Consider the following 21,131-nt stretch of genomic DNA (forward strand, 5'->3'; position numbering starts at 1 on the left):
TCAGAGTCATTCTTCAATAACAACAAGTTGTGGATTTTGTCTTTTGGATTTTCTAAATTGTGAAGGTCTGCATGTTGGTATAGTAGTGTCACCTTGATCTATTTATCAAAATATCTTTTTTTGGTTTATATATTGCACTTACACTCACTGGCCACTTTATTAGGTAGACCTCGTTAGTGCCAGGTTGGACCCCTTTTGGCTTCAGAACTGTCTTAATTCTTCATGGCATAGATTTAACAAGGTGCTGGAAACATTCTCAGAGATTTCGGCCCATATTGACATGATAGCATCACACAGTTGCTGCAGATTTGTCAGCTGCACATCCATAATGTGAATCTCCCGTTCCACCACATCCCAAAAGTGCTCTACTGGATTGAGATCTGGTGACTGTGGAGGCCATTGGAGTACAGTGAACTCATTGTCATGTTCAAGAAACCAGTTTGAGATGATTTGAGCTTTGTGACATGGTGCGTTATCCTGCTGGAAGTAGCCATCAGAAGATGGGTACACTGTGGTCATAAAGGGATGGACACGTAAGCAACAATACTCAGGTAGGCTGTGGTGTTTAAACCATGCTCAGTTGGTACTAAGGGGCCCAAAATGTGCCAAGAAAATATCCCCCCACACCATTACACCACCACCACCAGCCTGAACCGTTGATACAAGGCAGGATGGATCCATGTTTTCATGTTGTTTACACCAAATTCTGACCCTACCATCTGAATGTCACAGCAGAAATCCAGACTCATCAGACCAGGCGACGTTTTTCCAATCTTCTGTTGTCCAGTTTTGGTGAGTCTGTGTGAATTGTAGCCTCAGTTTCCTGTTGTTAGCTGACAGGAGTGGCACCTGGTGTGGTCTTCTGCTGCTGTAGCCCATCTGCTTCAAGGTTCAACGTGTTGTTGGTTCAGAGATGGTCTTCTACAGACCTTGGTTGTAACCAGTGGTTGTTAAAGTCACTGTTGCCTTTCTATCATCTTGAACCAGTTTGTCCATTCTCCTCTGACCTCTGGCATCAACAAGACATTTTCACCCAGAGAACTGCCGCTCACTGGATATTTTCTCTTCTTTGGACCATCCTCTGTAAACCCTAGAGATGGTTGTGTGTGAAAATCCCAGTAGATCAGCAGTTTCTGAAATACTCAGACCAGCCCATCTGGCACCAACAACCATGGCACATTCAAAATCACTTAAATCACCTTTCTTCCCCATTCTGATGCTCGGTTTGAACTCGTCTTCACCATGTCTACATGCCTAAATACATTGAGTTGCTGCCATGTGATTGGATGATTAGCTATTTGCGTTAACAAGTAGTTGAACAAGTGTACCTAAAAAAGTGGCTGATGAGTGTATGTCTCAGCTCTTACCATTAACGTTTAACATCCTACATACTGTATAGAATTCCCTCTCCACATTTTGTTAAGGTCATGAATGAACAGCAGACCTACTTCTCACAGTCAGTGATACATTCATTAAAATCTGTGGTGGTAATTAGTGTGTTCCTGCTCTCTCTGTATTCTGTAGAGAGGGGGCGTCTGCCACCAGAATAAATGTGGAATATGAGGGAAAAAAAATAATGCAACAGAGATCTGGAGGTGTCATGGGCTACATACTGCAGGGAGTGGATATTTATGGTCACTCCGCCGAAGAACAAATTACACACATGTCACAGCTGAGCTTGGTGTGACACTTTCCAATTTCTACCCAATAGTTTGTATTCACACCTCTCGGCTGAGCTATCAATATGTGTGTGTGTGTGTTTGTGTGACGGAGAGAGGGGAGTTTGTGTGAGGGGTGTCTGTGGGTGTTACATTTGTGTATACTGTAGGCTTCTGCAGGGAGTAAACTGTGTGTGTGTGTGTGTGTGTGTGTGTGTGTGTGTGTGTGTGTGCGTGTGTTAGTGTGCGTGGTGGGCCTGTGCTGGCCTGCTTGGCTCAGAGTCAATCAAAGCTGCTGGATCTCAGTTAGCCTGTTGTCTCATCTGCTCCAGCGTAGCTGTAAATTACTCACAGTGCCAGGCTGGCTGTAGAGGTGGGGTGTAAAGTAAGCAGAGACAGGTTTGGTCCCTTTTCAATCCGTGTGGCTGCTGGACCATCACAGACACATGCACACGTGCACACATGCACATATGCGCTCACACACACTTACACACACACCAAGAGAATAAAGACAAGGCCTCCCCCCGTCTGGATCCCAGGATTGTAGACTGTAGAACAGCAGGTGCCAAACTCATTTTATTTTATGGGACACTTACGGCCCAATTTGATCTCAAGCGGCCTGAACAACCTATTGCATTATAACCTATAAATAAAAACACATCCAATTATTTCCCTTTGTTTTAGTGCAAAGAAGTACAAGGACTCTGGGGTGCCCTGGTAGCTCACCTGGTAGCACCCCATGTAGGCTCAGTCCCTAGCAGCAGTTTGAGTCTGACATCCTTTTCCCTTTGCTGCATGTCCCATCTCTCTATCTCCCTGTTTTCATATCCATCTGTACAGTATCTGTCCCACCGAATAAAGGCATAAATGCCCAACAAAATAATCTTAAAAAAAAGAAGTACTACTACTCTCTGTCATTACATGTGCATCGTGTAGTAATGCTGACATCACCACACCACCGCTAAAGTGGAAGCTATTAAGAAAGTAGGCTCAGTTTTGCCCTTCCTTACACACCATTTACAAATAAAGAAGTTTGGCATTGTCTTCACTGTAGGGTTCCACCAGTATTGTTTTAAGATAGAAGTCTGATACAGATTCTTTTGTACTGAAGCTGCAGATGGACAACACTTTGCATAATGTTCAGTATCTTTAGATATGATCACAGTAAGTAGTCATACTGATTTCAGAGAGCTGTGTTCTGGTCAGGGTGGAAAAGCCTCTGAAGCAGCAGCATGCTCACTGTTTAACTCACTCCTGAAACCAAACACCTCTTTGCCTTCACAAGTGCATCAATATTAGGCGTGCAAAGTCATTGAGCTGGCCGGATTGGACCTTTTTGCAGGCTGGTTCGGACATGCAGGCTGTTTGTTTGACACCCCTGCAAGATTCATGATTCAAGATTGGGCTTTTTTCTATATAGAATCAAAAGCTGTCTTTTGACCATCATTGATTTATCAATCTATGTTTTGGCCAAAGTTTATAACCAGTACATGCTGCTCTATCATCATCACAGCAGCTATAATTTATGTTTTTATAATGCAAATGTGCCAAAGGACAAAGAGAAAACAATGTGACAATGAATGTACAGAGAATTTTTTACCCAAATTTGAAGCTCTGCTCGGCTTTATGGTGCTTTATAGTGAGTTTAGCTCATTGTTTAGCTGTCCAACCTCCAGCTTTACTGTCTTGGTTCGCTCTCATAGTGTGTCCTTTTTTTTCGTCTTTTGCACTTGATTTTTGCTTCTCTGACTTGCTTTTGTAGTCATGGTTTTTTGTCTGTTTAGATGGCTGTATGTAAGTTCTTACTTCTATTGTCTTGAAAAGGAGATCTTTATGAGACTATGAGATCAAATGGAATAAAAGATACAATAGCATTAAAGATATACAGTGCAGTCATTGTCAGTTACAGTTTGTAAACAGTATCTCCAGCAACAGTGAACTTGATTCAGTCTTGTTCTCTGTTAGTGTTGTCACAATACCAAAATCTTTGTTTCGGTACCAATACCAATATGAATTTCGATACTTTTCGATACTCTTCGGTACTTTTCCTAAGGAAAAGTCCTTTTGGATACAAACCTTTAGAACAATAAATAGTAGGGGTGTAACGGTACCAAAAAAATCATGGTCCGGTAAGTACCTCGGTACGGACGTCACGGTTTGGTAACTCAAATGTTCCACCAAGTTTGTGTTGTCTCGTGTTGTCTCCCTTTGCGAGGCAGACTTTCTCTTGTCTTTTTTCACATGCGCCAGCTGCGAATGTTGATACAGGTGTTGTCATACACACCACTTGCGCAATCTGTGCTCCAATAAGAACAAGGAAGGCGTTTGTGTGCATAAATCAATTAAATAAATTAATGAATTGAATCAATTTAAAAAGTACCGGTATTTTCCAAATGCAGTATAGTACCGTTTTGAATACTCTAGTACCGCGGTACTATTTTAGTACCAGTATACCGTGCAACACTATTCTCTGTATTTGCATTTTTTCTATGCTGTGTCCTCCATTTTCGTAGCTTCCTCTTGGATGCGGGCTGCTTACAGTCTGACAACTACGTTAAAAAGTCCCGACCTCACCTGCATGCTGTGCAGAAGAACGTCCGGGCTGCAACAAGTTGACAAGAAAATAAGAAAATACAGGCAGAGGGCTGAGTCTCTGCAGGGATCACTTTTATATGAGTCTATACATTGTTTTTTAGGAAAGTCCTGCATAGTTTACCTTGAAAATGGCAGATAATCCAGTGCTGTTGAATTAGTTTCAATAGAAATGACTGCCAGAGACAATCAGTGTTTTCATGAAGTATTTGTGTACAGCCAGGAGACCATTTATGCTGTTACTGATTGAAAAGTTCCATTAAATCTCTTCCTTCAATCAGGTTTGATCCTTGTTTCCAACAAGTGACAACCTCTTGAGCTCAGTGACAAACAAACACAGCAGCCTGTGTGAAAACAGCACTTTCGGTCCCTGTCCTACAGAGCCCACTTTAGATAACTGTGACGTTCATTCTTTTTGCAAGATTAATTGTTTTTTACGTAATACATCATCTCAACAGTGATGTTACTGTGACTCACCTCCCATGAATACCGGCATGAAAGCTGACCTCAGTTTTTCAGCACTGTATCATGTTGGGTGAGGTAACCTGTGCTTGTACATCATTCTGTACAGAAGGTTAGGTCACTTAACACAAAAACACATACGCCCACACATGCTATTGTACGCAATGCAAACATGCCTCGCATACACACAAACAAACGTGCACTGGATGTACACACACGTGCGCACACAAAACCACATCCCGCTGCACTGCAGGAATGGAAGGAAAGGGAAGGGGTACATTTTCCACTGACTCCGGTCCCAGCCAATCACACAGCAGGTGACCTCAAGGCTGCTCCGATCCAAGCCAATCAGAGGGGATGATTAGCTCACACTTCGCCCATATCTGGGCCCTGATTTGCTGCCATTGTGTGACACAGCAAGAGAAGCAGCCTGTGCTCTTCACATGGGAGCTTGTGTGATACACACAGAGGCAGGCAGGCAGTCAGGCAGCCAGCCTGGTTTGGGAGCTGTTCACAGAATTTTTTTTTTTTTTTTGCTGTCCTGGTGCTTTGGCATCTACCAAGCATCCGCACCATCATCAATTATTCACAACCTCAGCAGTGTGTCCCTAAGTGTGTGTGTGTGTGTGTGTGTGTGTGTGTGTGTGTGTGTGCACCTGTCAGTGTGTATCACAGTGTGTGTGGTCACGATATGCTCTCATTGGATCTTTGGGGAGCCACCTTCTCGCTCCTCTCCCAGAGTCTGCTTTTCTTCTCGGCTTCCTGGAACATGGGCTGCTTTCTGTGGACATTCACAGGACGGGAACGTGATGCTTCATTTATGGACACTGAGGCGAGCTCTGAAGGCTCTTCAGGTTGAGGTCTTTTACTGGCCAGAGCTGCGGACTGCTTTTGTTTCGCTAGGCATCTAACGCTTTCATCATCGAACTGTATTTCGGGCTATAAACCTGAACCTTTCTGTTTCTGGATCTGTTTTGTTGATTTGTCAAAATGCCTGAGGCAAATTATCTGCTGTCTGTGTCCTGGGGATATATAAAGGTAAGATGTGGTGTCAGATTAGTCTATTTTAATTAATTATTCAGGTATTTTTCTCTGCACCTCGTTTAATGTGCTTGTTTTAATTCTTTCCCAGGGAGTGGAAATGTTTTTTGCAACCGAGGTTAATCGTTGACACAGATTTGGACGCAGGGTTATATGACCACAAATAGAAAGCTCATACTGTGTGTATCTCCTCGCCAACATGTCGCCCATTGAACAATGCTGCAAAGGTGTGACATTTCTGGATCCATCATCCATTTTGATATATCTGTGATAGGGAGGAGCTGATTGTGCTGGCACTGTACTTTGAAACACGTAGACATGGCTGGAAGTATGTCACAAAAGAGCATACGCAGATTTTTAAGTGAGTTTGGATTTAAAAGCAGAGACGTTTTTACTACACCTGTGAATACATGGTGGGCATTTCAGGATTTTTACTGCCACTGAGGCTCTCTCAGATGGAATAAAACATAGTCTCAGAGCTCTCTGAAGACTTTTGTAGGTCACCAATTCTCTGGGTATTTGAGCTGCTCCATATTTTTTTGACGTCATGAGGGATGTTTTTTTTTTTTGTTTTGAGGTTAGCCACAATTTTTATTGGAAAGAAAAGGCAAATATCTTTAAAATATTTTTTTCCGGGATGTTATGACACTGCCATTTCATTGATTTTTTTTTAATAATTATGCATCATTTAATTACAGCTCTACATGACACGTACCTGTCGCTTTTCTACTCTCATTACCTGACAAAAGCACACCACAGATGCTTGTTTGCCTCTTGTGTCTCCTTTTTAAAGAGCCACCCAATGAATGCCCGTGGGTGTTATTCAATAGGATGTCTATACACAATTGTGCAGTCCTAAGCACTCTACAGTTGTGTAATGGTCTATTTTAAGTGATCAATATTGATGTACATGTATACTTAATCAATATGCGTACATTATGCATTTGGACCGAAGCCAGGATGATTGAGACAATACAGCGACTTTGTCCGAGAGGTGATCCGTTTTGTAACTCGGTTGTTTTTCCAGCCACTTTGGAAAATCCCTGATTTCAAACATTCTCCTCCACGTCAATCAGTGTGGACATCAAATCAGAACCCGGGGCTAAATTTGGGTCTGCCATTCCAATTAGGCGCAGGAGAGGAAAGAGAGGATGGGGTGAGGGAGAGGGAGAGGCAGGGAGGAGCAGGCAGGGAGGCAGAGAAAAACTGGAATTGAAAGAAAGAAACTGGGAAATTGGGTTACTGATTACGTACATCTCTGGCAGTAGCCCTCTGACTCTCTGCATGTGTGTTTTCGAGGATGTGTGTGTGTGTGTATGTGTGTGTGTGTGTGCTCAACCAGAAATGTTGATGTCCCAGGGTACAGCTCTTTTGATGTGACTGGAAATTTTTAGAATCTTTAAGGGGTCCGTGCTTATGAAAGCATTTGATTTCCTCACTGACATCATGAAAATGTATTTTTTATATCAAATAAAAAAAATTCTATCAGTGGCCTCATACTTTGTACCACATTTACACTGAAATTAGCATTGTATATTTGGGTAAAATTTATTTAAACATGTGTATGATACCTCTGAAGTACCAGCTGTTAAAAAAACAAAAAGTGTATTTTTTTGTCTGCCCTGTATTACACATTGTGAAACCCCTCTTCTCTGTGTGTGTGTCCCTCTTTCAGTTCAAGAGGATGTTGAACAGGGAACTGACTCACCTATCAGAGATGAGCCGCTCTGGGAACCAGGTGTCTGAGTTCATCTCCAGCACCTTCCTGGGTGAGTGATGATTCAGAGATAGACTCACTGGTTTAGAATTAGTGTTTTGTGTATGGCCAAACACACACAGTGTACATACGTCATTTTCTGAAACCCAGTTTAAAGGAATGCTTCACACCCCAAATAAACATTTTTATATCAGTTACTCGCTCAGTTTTATGGTGAATTCACAAACAGAAGTTTGTTTTTTCTTGCATGCTTCCAGTGAACAAAGAATCAAAAAACTGAGAAAATCCTTGATGAAGTGAAGTCATAGGGGGGTCATGTTTAAAACAGCAAAACTAAGCATCTGTTTCAAACTCTCATACAACTCGTAGTATTATCCAAATCTCATTTATCCAGTCCCATGCTCAGTACTTCACAAGCAGACTTCTGTAACTCTTAAATGCACCAAAGTCATACAATAACACAAACAAACTAACAATCAAGGCAGCAGTAGACCAGCAGCTCCTGTGTTCAGTGAGGTAAAATTAATGTTTTTGTCAATGGAAACTGGCTTTGAGGAGATCATAGATAAGTTTCACTTATAGTTCAGTCCCCGTCAGAAAGTTGAGGAAGCACTGAGCATGAGACTAAATAGATGAGACTTGGATTTTACTGCACGAGTTGAGTGCCAAAAACAGATTTTACTTCATTAATTCAACGTAACACAGGTGAGTAATTAATTAAGATGGTCATTTGGGGATGGAGTAGTACCATCATATCAAATTCAGACCAATTTTTTTTCTGTTTGAACCACTACAACATAAACCCAAAATGAAGTGTGTTCACCTTCCACTCGTGTTTCACCGGCTCTCTCCAGACAAGCAGCATGAAGTGGAGATGCCATCCCCTCAGACGCAGAAGGAGAAGGAGAAGAAGAACAAGCCCATGTCTCAGATCAGCGGGGTGAAAAAGCTGCAACACTCCTCCAGCCTCACAAACTCTAATATCCCTCGCTTCGGAGTCAAGACTGAAACCGAGGATGAACTCGCTAAGGTGTGTTTGCAGCAGCTGACATGAGTTGAAAATCCACGTGAATACAGCGCACACTGTCTGAAATGTACTTAAGGGTAGGGGCTCAGGTAACAATGAAAGAAGTTTCTAATTGTGTCTCTAATTCCTTGTGCAGGAGTTGGAGCATGTGAATAAATGGGGCCTTAACGTTTTTAAAATCTCAGAGTTCTCTGGGAATCGGCCACTGACAGTCATGATGTACACGATATTCCAGGTAACGTTTGTGTCTTGATCTTCCGCTACAAAATAAATGCTTATTGAATCCCGAAATAGTTTTGACCATGAACTCCCTCTTCGTTTTTTTTTTCTTCGTGTGCAGGAGAGAGACTTGTTAAAAACGTTTAAAATTCCACTTGACACCTTTATAACATACCTGATGACCTTAGAAGACCATTACCATGGCGATGTGGCCTACCATAACAACATCCATGCTGCTGACGTCACCCAGTCAACTCACGTGCTGCTATCCACCCCCGCCCTCGAGGTGAGCCGTGTGTGAAAACAAATGGACACACTTGCACACATGCGCAGACACACACACAAAAGTACGCGCAAACATGCAGCACACGCTTCCACAATCAGCTTCAATCAAAGTCCTGCTCAAAGTCCAATCAATGGCTCTTACTTGCAAGGATATTTTTGTCCAGCGATTTGATTCTCTCGTCAATGCCCTCCCCCCTCCCCCTATGCTTGCTTCATTTCTCCCAGGCCGTGTTCACAGACCTTGAGATCCTAGCTGCCATCTTTGCCAGTGCAATTCACGACGTGGACCATCCTGGTGTCTCCAACCAGTTCCTCATCAACACCAGTGAGTCTAAATATGGCGCTGTCTTAGCAGCTATGTCAGAGGCTCAGCGGTGTCATTAGTGCATATTCACAAACACATGCTCACAGGCTGATACCCAGGTGGGAACATGCACACTGTAGCCTCTGCCTCATTGGCACACATATGCATACTAGCACTTTGCAGACAATTAACCTCAACCTTCAAGGCAGAACACACATGCACATGATGTGTATGCACACGTGACAGTTTGTGTGTTGTTGCTCAGGCGTGATGGCTTTGACTCGTGATTTCAAGGAAGAGTTCACAAAGGAAATCGATATCGTCCACATTAGTGCCCTTTTCTTGCAACACAACATCATTCAGGCTAACACGTTCTCAGTAGAAGACACCGGAGTAGTAGACCTAAACTTCCTGTTGACATATTGTGTGGTATAAATACTGTTGTTGGGGTAAAAAAAGTGGGATAGTGATACCTAAATTACAACAATTAAAACCACAAAAAAAAAAAATCACATTTTCTCATTTGCCTCTTATGGTATCTGACCATGCAGACAGATGCAGGTACGTAGTTTTGGTTGTGAGGTATAAATTGTTGCACTTTTGGCCTCTACCCCCGTTACAATTTACTCACTTTTTTTTTTTTACCACTTCATTTTTCACATTTGAGCCGTCTTGTGTTTGAGAGGCGGTGTTATTTTGCCCTGACCAATTGGCAATGACGTAACCCTTTCAGTAGCCACAGACAGGTTTGTCATGTCGGTCAAAAAAAGAGTTAAGAGTTATAGTTTCTGCAGTCATCCAACAACAACCTGCATATTTGTGTTTATCTGATCACAAAACCAAACCTATCTGAGTTGCTGAAGTAATTAAGATAGTGGTAGTGCTTAAGTCAAAACCACCTAAACCGAGAACAAGTCAAGACCAAGACCAGAGCAGTGCAGGTCCCACACGGCAAGACACACTAAGGATGAAATTTGGAAACATGCAAACCATAGGAACTCCTCAAATTTATCTGAAAGTTCCACATTCCCATAAAAACACCACAGAAAACAAATGAAGATTCCGCTTCATGCCCCTCTTTATAGATGTATATGTGTATATTAGGGCTGTCAAAAGAATAAAAAAATAATCTAAATAGTTACATACTCTGTGATTGATCTAAATTAATTGCATGGGTCATCTTTTGCTGTGAAAGTATTTTAAAAATGTCAGTTCAAATGAATTTTGGCAGATTTGTCATAGTAATGCTGCTTGATTTTGGACATAGTTGTCCTCTACCGCCAAAATTGGTCTGCAGTCCATTGTAATGTATGTTGCAAGGTAGTTAATTAGTCAGTCACAAGTAGACTTGTGCAGCTTGCGTCTGAACGCCTGGTCGAGTGTGGCTTGACGAGGCTGGCTGCTAGCGCTAGCATCAGAGGCTGTGTTAGCTCAGACCCCTGGGTTCACTGCTAAATGCTTTGTATTGAGGAGATATTTCAGGCTTAAAGGGAAATTTCGGTTTATTTCAACCTGTCTCCTATCGTCCTAAATTTGTTTCAAGTGACTAGTGACATAAAAATAATAGTTAGCATGTTAGCCGTTAGCCTAGATACAGCCGGGGCGCATAGTAGCGTCAGACCTGTTAAAACGTAAGTGAATGGGCATACTTAAAGTGCAAAGTTAGTCCACTAAACAAGCTTTTTTTCCACAAAGACTGCCTCATATCGTTAGGATAAATGTCAGAGAACATATAGAAAACGACATGTAAACATGTTGTCTTACCTTACCGGTGTGCTGCCATGTTTGTTTACCATTTAGCTCTGCTTTCCAAAGCGCGGCCGAAATATCGCAAGAACAAGCAGCGATCTCATACCGTGCCTGAAATCTCGCGAGCTCTAGATAAAGCCCAGCTGGATACTACTCCAGGTGGAGGTGTCTCGTCCTTGGTCACATCCAGACCTTGAAAATAAGGCTGCAGCCGGTCCCATTCCTTGCAACAGAGGCATTCCTCTTCTGTGGGCACTGGGGCACAGCATTCACAGGTACGCCACCAATCTCCAGAGCTACGCAGCCTTGACGCTAGGTCTGACGCTACTATGCGCCCTGGCTGTATCTAGGCTAACAGGCTAACATGCTAACTATTATTTTTATGTCACTAGTCACTTGAAACAAATTTAGGACGATAGGAGACAGGTTGAAATAAACCGAAATTTCCCTTTAAAGTACTCCAGTGGTGCAAAAATTCCTTAGTGCAGAAACTGCAGAGAACGGTGCTCCTATCAACAGTTCCATCTTAGCGTTTTTTAAATGTAAATGTTCCATTCACCGGGCTAAGAAGCGTCTGCCTCCATCATGTGACAAAGCAACTGTGGCCTTCAATGATATACAGGGTCAAAGGACACTACGGAAAGCGATTAATCATCATTATTTTTTTTAACACATTATTTCTTCTGTGATTAATTTATCGAAATTAACGCGTTATTTTGACAGCACTAGTGTGTATGTATCAGAATAACATGGGAAATGTATTGAAAAAATAATCAAAAGGCATTACAAAGGTAAATTTTATGTGTGGGAATTTTCCTTTTTTTCTACGAACAAATAAATACAAACAAACACTAAGGGGCTGAAATCAACTGAACCATCTTTATTTGACACTTCTTTTCTGCACAGGTAGTTAAGGGATATACCCACAGTTGTAGTCTTGACCAGTCTTGACCTAAAATTCAGAGACCTCTTTGAGACAGAGACGAGACCAAGTAAAAATGTAGTCGAGTCTCAGGTGAGACTTTCAAAAAGTGGACTCAAGACTAAGACCGATCTTGAGTACTACAGGTACAACACTAGATAGTGGGTGGCAATTCAAAGGTCCAAAGCCTAGGTGCAATACAGTGAGGGTGGCTGAAATGTCATCTATGGTTTTCATTGTTGCATTTTCTTTAATTACATCTTTAAAAAATCAACAGCAGCATACTGTATCTTTCCATTATCAGTGTCCCTGTTTTCAGGATAAAACATAGATCTCACTTTGAACAAAATTTTTAAAAAGTACCTGTTCTTACCCCTGATTGATGTCAGCATCATAAACAGAATTCCATTCACCTCCATCGTAAAGTGGAGGCAGAAAACACATGTATCTTAACATGTGAAAAAAACAGAAGCCAGACTGTCTGCATGGCTAGATACCACCAAGGATATTGATGTAAGTGGGTGAAATGAGCCTTTTACCAGACTAACAGGGTTCATGGTGTTGTGTTGGTATTTGAAGTGTCCTCAAGCAGGAAACTGAACCTCAGCTATCTCTCTGCTTTAACTGACTCACTCGCTCATGGCTGCAGGTGCCACAAATATCGCCTTGATTTGGCAATTTAGAGGAAAAACACAAACAAATAGAGTTTATGTCCACTGGGTATCGCCTCAAACAGCCATTCTGGAGACCATTACAAATGCGTGCATTGCATAAGGGTGTTACTAATGCCTTATCACAACAGAAAAGACACTGCACAGTCTCACACACTCGACACACAAAATGTGTTGTGCTTCCCATAAGCCCAAATGGGGAATCCCTGCAGTAAAGGCAGTGTGAGTCATCCTAGTTAGGAGGCACCAGACTGATCTTCTGTCAGCCACAGAGCAACAGAGCAGGATCTCCTTTCTCCCCTCTGCTGCTCTGTTCCACTGTGGCCAAGACTAATGCATCTTAATGGAAAATCTAAATACAGCTAGAGGACCTTCAGATGACCCAGAGTGGGGAAACCTCTCAGCGGAAAACATGCTGGGGCTTTCTTCTGTCACTCACGGAGCAAGGAATGGATGATACACGTGTCACCACAGCAAATATAAAATTTGAACAGGCCTATTAGCAGGGAACTTTGTCGCTCTCATTAGAGCCTCATTCTGTTGAAGTTGCATATGTAGTTCCTTACAAAATAAAACCTGAAAAACCAGAATACCACTGACTAAACTGATTGTTTGTGTCCTCCATGCAGATTCAGAGCTAGCGCTGATGTACAACGACTCGTCAGTGTTGGAGAACCACCATCTAGCAGTCGGTTTCAAGCTTCTACAAGAAGAGAACTGTGACATCTTCCAAAACTTGACCAAAAAACAAAGACAATCACTGAGAAAGATGGTCATTGACATTGTAAGTGAAAAAAATATGAAGTGGAATGTAATGTAATCCATCTTTACTGAATACTAATGGATTGTTGTGGGTATTTCCAGGTGCTAGCAACAGACATGTCCAAGCACATGAATCTCCTGGCTGATCTGAAAACTATGGTGGAAACGAAGAAGGTGACCAGCTCTGGTGTCTTGCTGCTGGACAACTACTCTGACAGGATACAGGTCAGAACAAAGCTGCTGACCAGTATCGACATGATCCATTTGACTGTGTTTGGGGGTTTTCACATATATATTCAAAGAATACCTGGGTCCCCTTGAAAATCCTGCAACACTAGACGGGTCGATTTGTTTTTTCATGTGATTAATTTGCATGTCAGTACATTTTTTCAAGCTTATTTTGCCGGAAGCACTTTCACACAGAACGCGAACGTTATGTGGCACAAAATTGTTGACATTTTTTCAGGAACTAGGTTGATTTTTCTGAGCTTTCACACCACAAGTAAAGGCATCAACCAATCACACTGAGCAGAACAACAACAACAACACAGTGGCTCAGTAGTTCAGACTAAGAGGGCAAACTTTATTACTCCTTTCAACTTTGACAAAGGCAGCACATACAACACTTTAGTCAAAGAAAACTTTATTTTCATTTGCAGTATTATATTTGGCAGTATGGCTCTGTTCTAGGGCCTCTCTGTCTTTCCTAGGCCTTCACAGAAAGCCTCTTCCACACACCTATGTGGAAAGCCGAAGGCAGAGAGAGCACACCTCTCCGCCCTTCTTCATACCTGCGTGGAAAGCCTTAAGGCAGAAAAAGCACACCTCTCTGCCCTTCCATGTGCAAACAAGGAAAGCCTGAGGCAGAGAGACAAACCAGCAAAGACCCCCCGGGAACAGAACAGAGCAGCATCAATGACAAACAGAAATGACATTGATAAGTCAGACACAACATGAAAAGGAGGAGCTGGGGTGGAGGTGGGTTGCAAAGCAGTTTGCAGAGGAAGCAGCAACAGTAGGCAGGCCAGAGCAGTTTAAATAGGGCGCCCTGAATGAGATTTGCCAATTGGTTGCATAGAAAGGAATCATGTGATCTATCAGCTGACTCCCTTCATCAATCAGCTGCTCCATCAGTTGATTGGGCTGTTTGAGATCAGCTGATGTAGCTGGGTTGTGAGCTGAGTGTGACATTGTGTCCTGCCTCAACTAACGCTATGCTCAATTTTTTTTCCATTTTAACCTTTCACAATAAAAGCCCTAGAAATATTCACTATGTAACTGAATACCAGAGGGAACTCACTCAGAGTGTTTCGGTAAAAAGGAAACTCAATAAAATAGCTTATAGTAGCTAAGGCTATACAACAACTTGATGTACCTCAGACAGACTGCCAGGCGCTGCTCTGGTTCAATACGATTCCAGTAGTTGGTCTTCTGCCTTCTCAGATGTGGCGCATCTTAAGAAGGACATCAAACGGTCAGTATTTGTTTCCTGAAGTATGAGTTGGCGCAAATCTACCTTAACCTTTTAATGAACAAGTGTTGCGACTGTTGCAAATTGACATTGCTGCCAGAATGAATCATTCTGATGCTGAATATTTGCAGGAGAGTATTTTGCATTTTTGTGTCATTTATTATCACACACCCAGTGTCTTAAGTCCTTACAAATTGGGTCATGTGACACAGTAATATGATGGCCAGGTCAGGTTTGAACTCTGAAACCGCAGCACAAATAACCTCTGTGAGCAAAGCCACTAATCACAACTGTTTGATGAATATTAGATGATAACAGCCTGACATTTCACTGTTGGCAGTGATGCTGTGGTCGAGGCCTTATGCTTTACCCTACCTTGAATCATGGAACATATTATAGCATTGTCCCGTGTTTTAGGCCTTTATGTTTGTTAAATGCAGGTTCTGCAGAACATGGTGCACTGTGCAGATCTGAGCAACCCCACCAAGCCTCTCCAGCTGTACCGGCAGTGGACGGACCGCATCATGGAGGAGTTCTTCAGCCAGGGTGACCGGGAGAGGGAGAGGGGCATGGAGATCAGCCCCATGTGTGACAAACACAATGCCTCAGTAGAAAAGAGCCAGGTAACAAACACACAAATGTACTGAATATGCACATTCATATTGTGCATAAACAGTAGAGCTGCAACGGACAGAAAATTAATCAGAAACTATTTATTAATCAATTATTATAAACTATTAATCAATAATGAAAGTACTTGCAGCCCTGGTAGAAACACACTGAATGACCTATTTCTCCCTGATGCACCCTCTAGGTTGGTTTCATAGACTATATCGTTCACCCTTTGTGGGAGACGTGGGCTGACCTGGTCCACCCAGACGCCCAGGACATCCTGGACACGTTGGAAGACAACAGGGAGTGGTACCAAAGCACCATCCCCCAAAGCCCCTCTCCGGCCTTGGACGAGCCCGAGGATGGCACTCGACCCCCAGGAGGGGACAAGTTCCAGTTTGAGCTCACCCTGGAGGAGGACGGGGAGTCGGACACTGAGAAAGACAGCGGCAGCCAGCCAGAGGAGGAAGACGACGAAGAGGAGGACGACGAGGAAAACAGCTGTACTGACTCTAAAACACTCTGTACGCAGGACTCTGAATCGACAGAGATTCCTTTAGACGAACAGGTGGGGGAGGACGAGGAGGAGGAGGAGGAGGTAGCGGAAGAGGGGGAGACACCTTGCTCGCAACCATGTGTCGTGGAGGAAGAGGTAGCAGAGGGGGAGGAGGAGCAGGAGGAGGAAGAGGAGAAAGAGGAAACCCCACATACATAGCAGTTTATGGACAGCACCTGATTAACTGTTCTTCTTAGTAATGACAGATGATTATTTATAGAATATTTTTTGGGTTTTGTGGAGTCTGTGTTTTTTATACATCTATGTTTATGGTTCCAAAGCGTGCGCTGCTCTCCACCTTGGCCACTCCTCCTGTCAGCTTCGTTCAGACACGCCCACTGGTACTTCTTCAAGTTTTTTTGCACTCAGGAAAACTCCTCTCCATTCCTGTTTTTACTGAAGTGGTGTGTCCTTATTTCACTTTCACACCTCCCCTTTACAAGCTTAAGTTAAGTACGTGGACGAGCAGCTCCCAGTCTGCTCAGTGCTGTTCACATGATACATAATATCACATTTTCCTTCCCTCCGCTTCGTCTCAGCCTTGCCTGAAAGTTTCTCTGTTTTATCAAGTGCCCATACTCTACAGAGACGGTTATCGGCGTGTTCAAGGAGAATCTCCCTCTCGGTTAGGTCATTTCCTCCCCTCTGCGAATTAGGAGGCGTTTAATGCTGCCCCGTTCCACTGAAAACCTGACGGGACGCCGCAGAGATGAAAGCTGCAGCACACTGGGGAGCTTTTCGAGACACATTTCTAATGTGTGGAAGTCTTCCTTGAAAACCTGACTGATACAAAGCTCAAATCTAAACAGCCATGATGCTGTCCTAGACCTCTTTAATTTTGTATCATACTGTATGTAAGATTCAGATATTTTCTAGAATTTACTTTTGCAATCCTAGGCTTTCTTTTGTTAGCAAAAATTAGAGAACTTTTGGAAACCAATGGGGAGAAATGTGTCTCAGATATTCAGTGTTTTTGAAAGGGGGTATCTTCACGGCTGGATTACATTAGGAGTGTTCTGAGGTGTTTGCACTTGCTCCAATAGCATTTATACTACTATTCCCATGCCACTTTACCCATATTTGGTTAGTCCTGTGAGTGTGAAATTTGAAATTCACTCATAAAAACCATGATTATGTTGAGAGTTTTCACTGAGAAGGAAGCAGGAAATTGAAGTCTTATGCTTTACTCTCATTGAAACTGTGATGTGGAGGAAGCCTTTAAATTTTATTATTATCGTTGCCTGCAGTTCTTTTGAACACATCTTGAGACAATGCAATGCTTTGTAGTTGATACAAAAAGCACCTTTTTTTAGAAGCTTGATTAGTGTTCAGAGTATACAGAAACAGTAATGGTGTTAAAAACTACTGGGGTGATTTTATACCAATGTTACGAAAGCTTTTATTGTCCTCACTTTTACTTTTCTCGCCCGTTTTGTTTGATGTACACATCACCGCCTGCTTGTTTTCACCCACTTCATTTTCTTTAAGGGCCCAGTGTGTAGGATCTAGGGGGATACATCGGCAGAAGTGGAATATAATATAATAAGTACGTTTTCTTTAGTGTATAATTACCTAAAAACAGGGATTGTTGTGTTTTCATTATCTTAGAATGAGCCGTTTATATGTATATGAGAACAGGTCCTCGTCCACAGAGTCCATTTCTGCACACCCATGTATCTAGAGTATCCCAGAACGGACAAACCAAACAGCCTTTCACGTTTTTACATTTTTGCGTTTCCATGTCAGCCACTGTAGTTAGCAGCACCTCTGCAACAGGCCGAACAGCAGCAGAAAAACACTTTTTTTAATGTGAAACTGCTTTATTCAGTGTTTTTACCAGTTTAAATCACCAAGTCCATTTGTTTTGGAGAAGAAGAGACCTCTGCGGACAATTCGGCTCTCAGTAAAAACCTCCTGAACATTTGGATCTTAAATTATCAGGGAAAAAAGGTGATCACGCATAGTGCCTTCGTCAAGCCAAACAGTGTGGGAAAAAACACTGATTTATAAATTGGAACTACTTTATTCAGTGTTCATACAGATTTTAATCACCAGATCCATTTATTTTGGAGAGGAGGGGACCTCTGTGGATAATTCAGCTCTTGGTAAAAACCTCCTGAACATTTGGATCTTAGATTATCAGAGAAAAAAGGTGATCACATATAGCGTCTGCAACAAGCCAAATAGCATTGAAAAAACACTGATTTATAATTGAAACTGCTTTATTCAGTGTTTTTACTCGTTTAAATCACCAAGTCCATTTGTTTTTGCGAGGAGTGGACCTCTGCCGATAATTCGGCTACTGTTTAAATCCTCCTGAACAATAAACACTTCTAACCGTGCTCATGTTGTCACGGAAGAAATATGAGCACATATTAGCAGGTGCTAGTTAGTGACAAGCTCAGCAGCATAGAAGAAACACTCATTTGTAATGTTTACGTTTTTTTACCAGCTTTTATTACCTGGAGCTTTCATTTTGAGGAGGAAGAGACCTCTGTGGATAATTCATCTCCCAGTAAAAACTTCCTGAACAATGAATCTTGATGGTATCCTAACCGGGAGTTCATGCTTGGCACACGGGAGAAGTTTCAGCTGGTTGCGATCTGCAATCCCCACCACTAGATGGCACTAAATCCTACACACTGCTTCTTAAAACGTTATGAATTTATTTTTCATGAAAATAATGTTTGCTTTCTCACAACATCAAACCCAGTTGCTGTCTTTGTTTTTGACAAGACAATCAGCTCCGTTGCGTAGTCATCAGATGAGACTATCCTCTTCGTAGATACTCTAATGCACTGATATATTCATATATCACCACTAAAACATTTTTACTATGTTTAAACTCGCCAAAACACTCACTCATGAATACTTAGGCTTGAACAGTGCTGTCTTACACCTCGGCCAAGACTCTCTCTTCCTTTTTTCCATGTTTCTATCATTTTTCACTTTACACCTGATGCTATTATTTATTGGTATATTTTTCTATTTGTTGAGTCGTTTTTTGCAATATAAAGGTGGTACAGTAAATATTTAACTGTAGCATAGACCACAGTACAGGCTTGGCAGTTACAATACCCAAATATACTTTTTTTCTCCTCTCTCTGTGTACATAAAATATAGAAAATCAACAAATGGAAAAAAAAAAAAAACACTTGAAATACTGCACATTGCTTTTTTAAAAAAACGAGTGCTTGTGTTAATTATGTGTCATTTCAAAACTTTTTATTTAATCTTTCATTTAGTGCCAACATTTTTTTCTCTCTCTCTCTCTCTCTCTCTCTCTCTCTCTCTCTCTCTCTCTCTCTCTCTCTATTTTTCATCCTCACCCAATGCCCTTACCTGTAATAAAAATTTCTGGTTTTATCGCTGTTTACAAACATATATTTATTGTGCTGTATATAATATATAATTATTAATGTTATTACTATCATAATGCCGTTTGTTGTAAATGGTTGATTCTTATCATCCCTTTTGGTGATGGTGTGGCTGTATTACGTACCTCTTGTTGAGAGAATGTTTATTACACATGAGCTTCAGTGTAAAAATGATCCATCGACATGTTGCTTATCTGAGAACTAGCTCAGTGAAGAGAGGGGGAAAGCCAAATTGTTTTTTAAAAAGAAACTGTTCCTTGGCCCATGGGCTGTGCCTTAAATTCAACGCATGTCATTTCCTTTAGCCTTTTTGATTTTTGTTTTATTTTCTAGTTCTCTTTTGCTGCATTAGTGAATCTTTTGGCTCGGGTTGGCCTGATCTCTTGTTGTGAATTTGAAAAATGTTGCCTTTTACTGTCACAGCCAAACACAAATTGCTCTATTAAAAAGAAGCGGCTCTGGGTAGAAAATAATGTGGTCAGTGCAGAAGCTTGCAGGGATTCAGGTCAACCACGAGTCATAGATGTACTACTTGAGTGATGTGTGGCCTATAGCCGGATGTCCAAGAGTCGTATTTGCTGTAGACGTGGTCGGGACAACTTGCACTTTCCTCACGCCCCGCCACTACACTCAAAGATGTGACAAAACCAGCAGATGTAAACGATAATGGAGTACCTTTGCTTAACTGCAGCGTCGTCTGCATCCAGGTGGTTGTATCACAGCTGCAAACACTGAATGGGGCGCAACAGGAGCGTGCGGTTGCTGCTCAACCACAGCCTACGAAGCACAGAGGCTTTGAGACACATCTGCATGTTCAGCCACTGCTGCATTAATTATGGCTGAAACACTGACAGTGTGTTGCTTATCTATGCTCGGCCCACACTTCCACTCACATTACTTGCAATATCCAAAACCACTGACATCTTTCTGCCTGGACAGGAGAAGGGTTTAGTATATTTCTGTTGTGAAGGGCGGGTTGGGGTGGGCGGGGACAGGGGTATCGGGTGAGTGCATCATTGTCCCGAAACAGGGACTCTTATTTTGACACACATACTGTAGATTCTAAACAGCCCTGGACCAATGGAAACAGTGGGTTCTTTTCTCATTATGTGTTCTATTTTTTATGGTATGAAAGGAAAACACAAACTGTAACTTAAAAAAAGGTCTTCAGGACAATTATTTTTTGGGTTATGTCTTTAGAATGCCAACTTGTCTGGAAGTTTCACAGGACAATTAAAATGTTATTTTAATGGATTCCTTGTTAATTGCAGTCTATTGGATAGCACTGTAGATCATACAACTTTATGTAAAAAACAAATAAAAAGAATGAAAAAAAAAGTTTTTATATGCAATGGATTAAATAAAAGCATGGGTTGATTCTGCCTACTCGCTGGTTCCTTGTGGTCATTGTTTCATAGGGTTATACGCGGTCACTGTGCATGAGATTCACTGATAAAAGAGATGACAGCCTGAGAGGATAGTTTAAAAATCGTAAATGCACTTTCTATATTTGGCATTCAGCAGCCCCCCTCACAGACCGCTTTGGGTGTGAGACATGTCTCGCACCTAGTCCAGTAAGTGTGTTCTGTAGTTTTTCTGCTCTAGATATACTCTGTGTCTTTATACAGCACCTCACAGAGATTGATATTAAATGAAGTAACCAAGGTTCAGGAGCAGGGCCACACCTCAACTACACTTCTAATTAC

The 21,131-nt window shown here is 42.0% G+C and overlaps 1 protein-coding gene across 8 annotated transcripts in view; it reads left to right on the forward strand.

Annotated features, from left to right (window-relative positions):
- The window catches only part of pde4d (phosphodiesterase 4D, cAMP-specific), a 264,066-nt gene extending 243,255 nt beyond the window's left edge, over positions 1–20,811 (forward strand). For 7 of the 8 annotated variants that reach the window (XM_033619971.2, XM_033619972.2, XM_033619970.2 and 4 more), the window contains 9 exons: positions 7,429–7,522; positions 8,325–8,500; positions 8,634–8,732; positions 8,838–9,002; positions 9,227–9,326; positions 13,277–13,431; positions 13,512–13,634; positions 15,321–15,503; positions 15,695–20,811. In XM_033619971.2, the coding sequence (XP_033475862.1) occupies positions 7,429–7,522; positions 8,325–8,500; positions 8,634–8,732; positions 8,838–9,002; positions 9,227–9,326; positions 13,277–13,431; positions 13,512–13,634; positions 15,321–15,503; positions 15,695–16,207 (1,608 nt within the window). In that variant the 3' untranslated portion in view covers positions 16,208–20,811. Of the gene's footprint in view, positions 1–5,166; positions 5,751–7,428; positions 7,523–8,324; positions 8,501–8,633; positions 8,733–8,837; positions 9,003–9,226; positions 9,327–13,276; positions 13,432–13,511; positions 13,635–15,320; positions 15,504–15,694 lie in introns of those variants that run through there. The other variant, XM_033619977.2, reaches the window with a different exon arrangement.
- Positions 20,812–21,131: the final 320 nt, after the last annotated feature.

This window comes from Epinephelus lanceolatus, chromosome 9 (assembly GCF_041903045.1).
Source record: "Epinephelus lanceolatus isolate andai-2023 chromosome 9, ASM4190304v1, whole genome shotgun sequence".
Classification (NCBI taxonomy): domain Eukaryota; kingdom Metazoa; phylum Chordata; class Actinopteri; order Perciformes; family Serranidae; genus Epinephelus; species Epinephelus lanceolatus.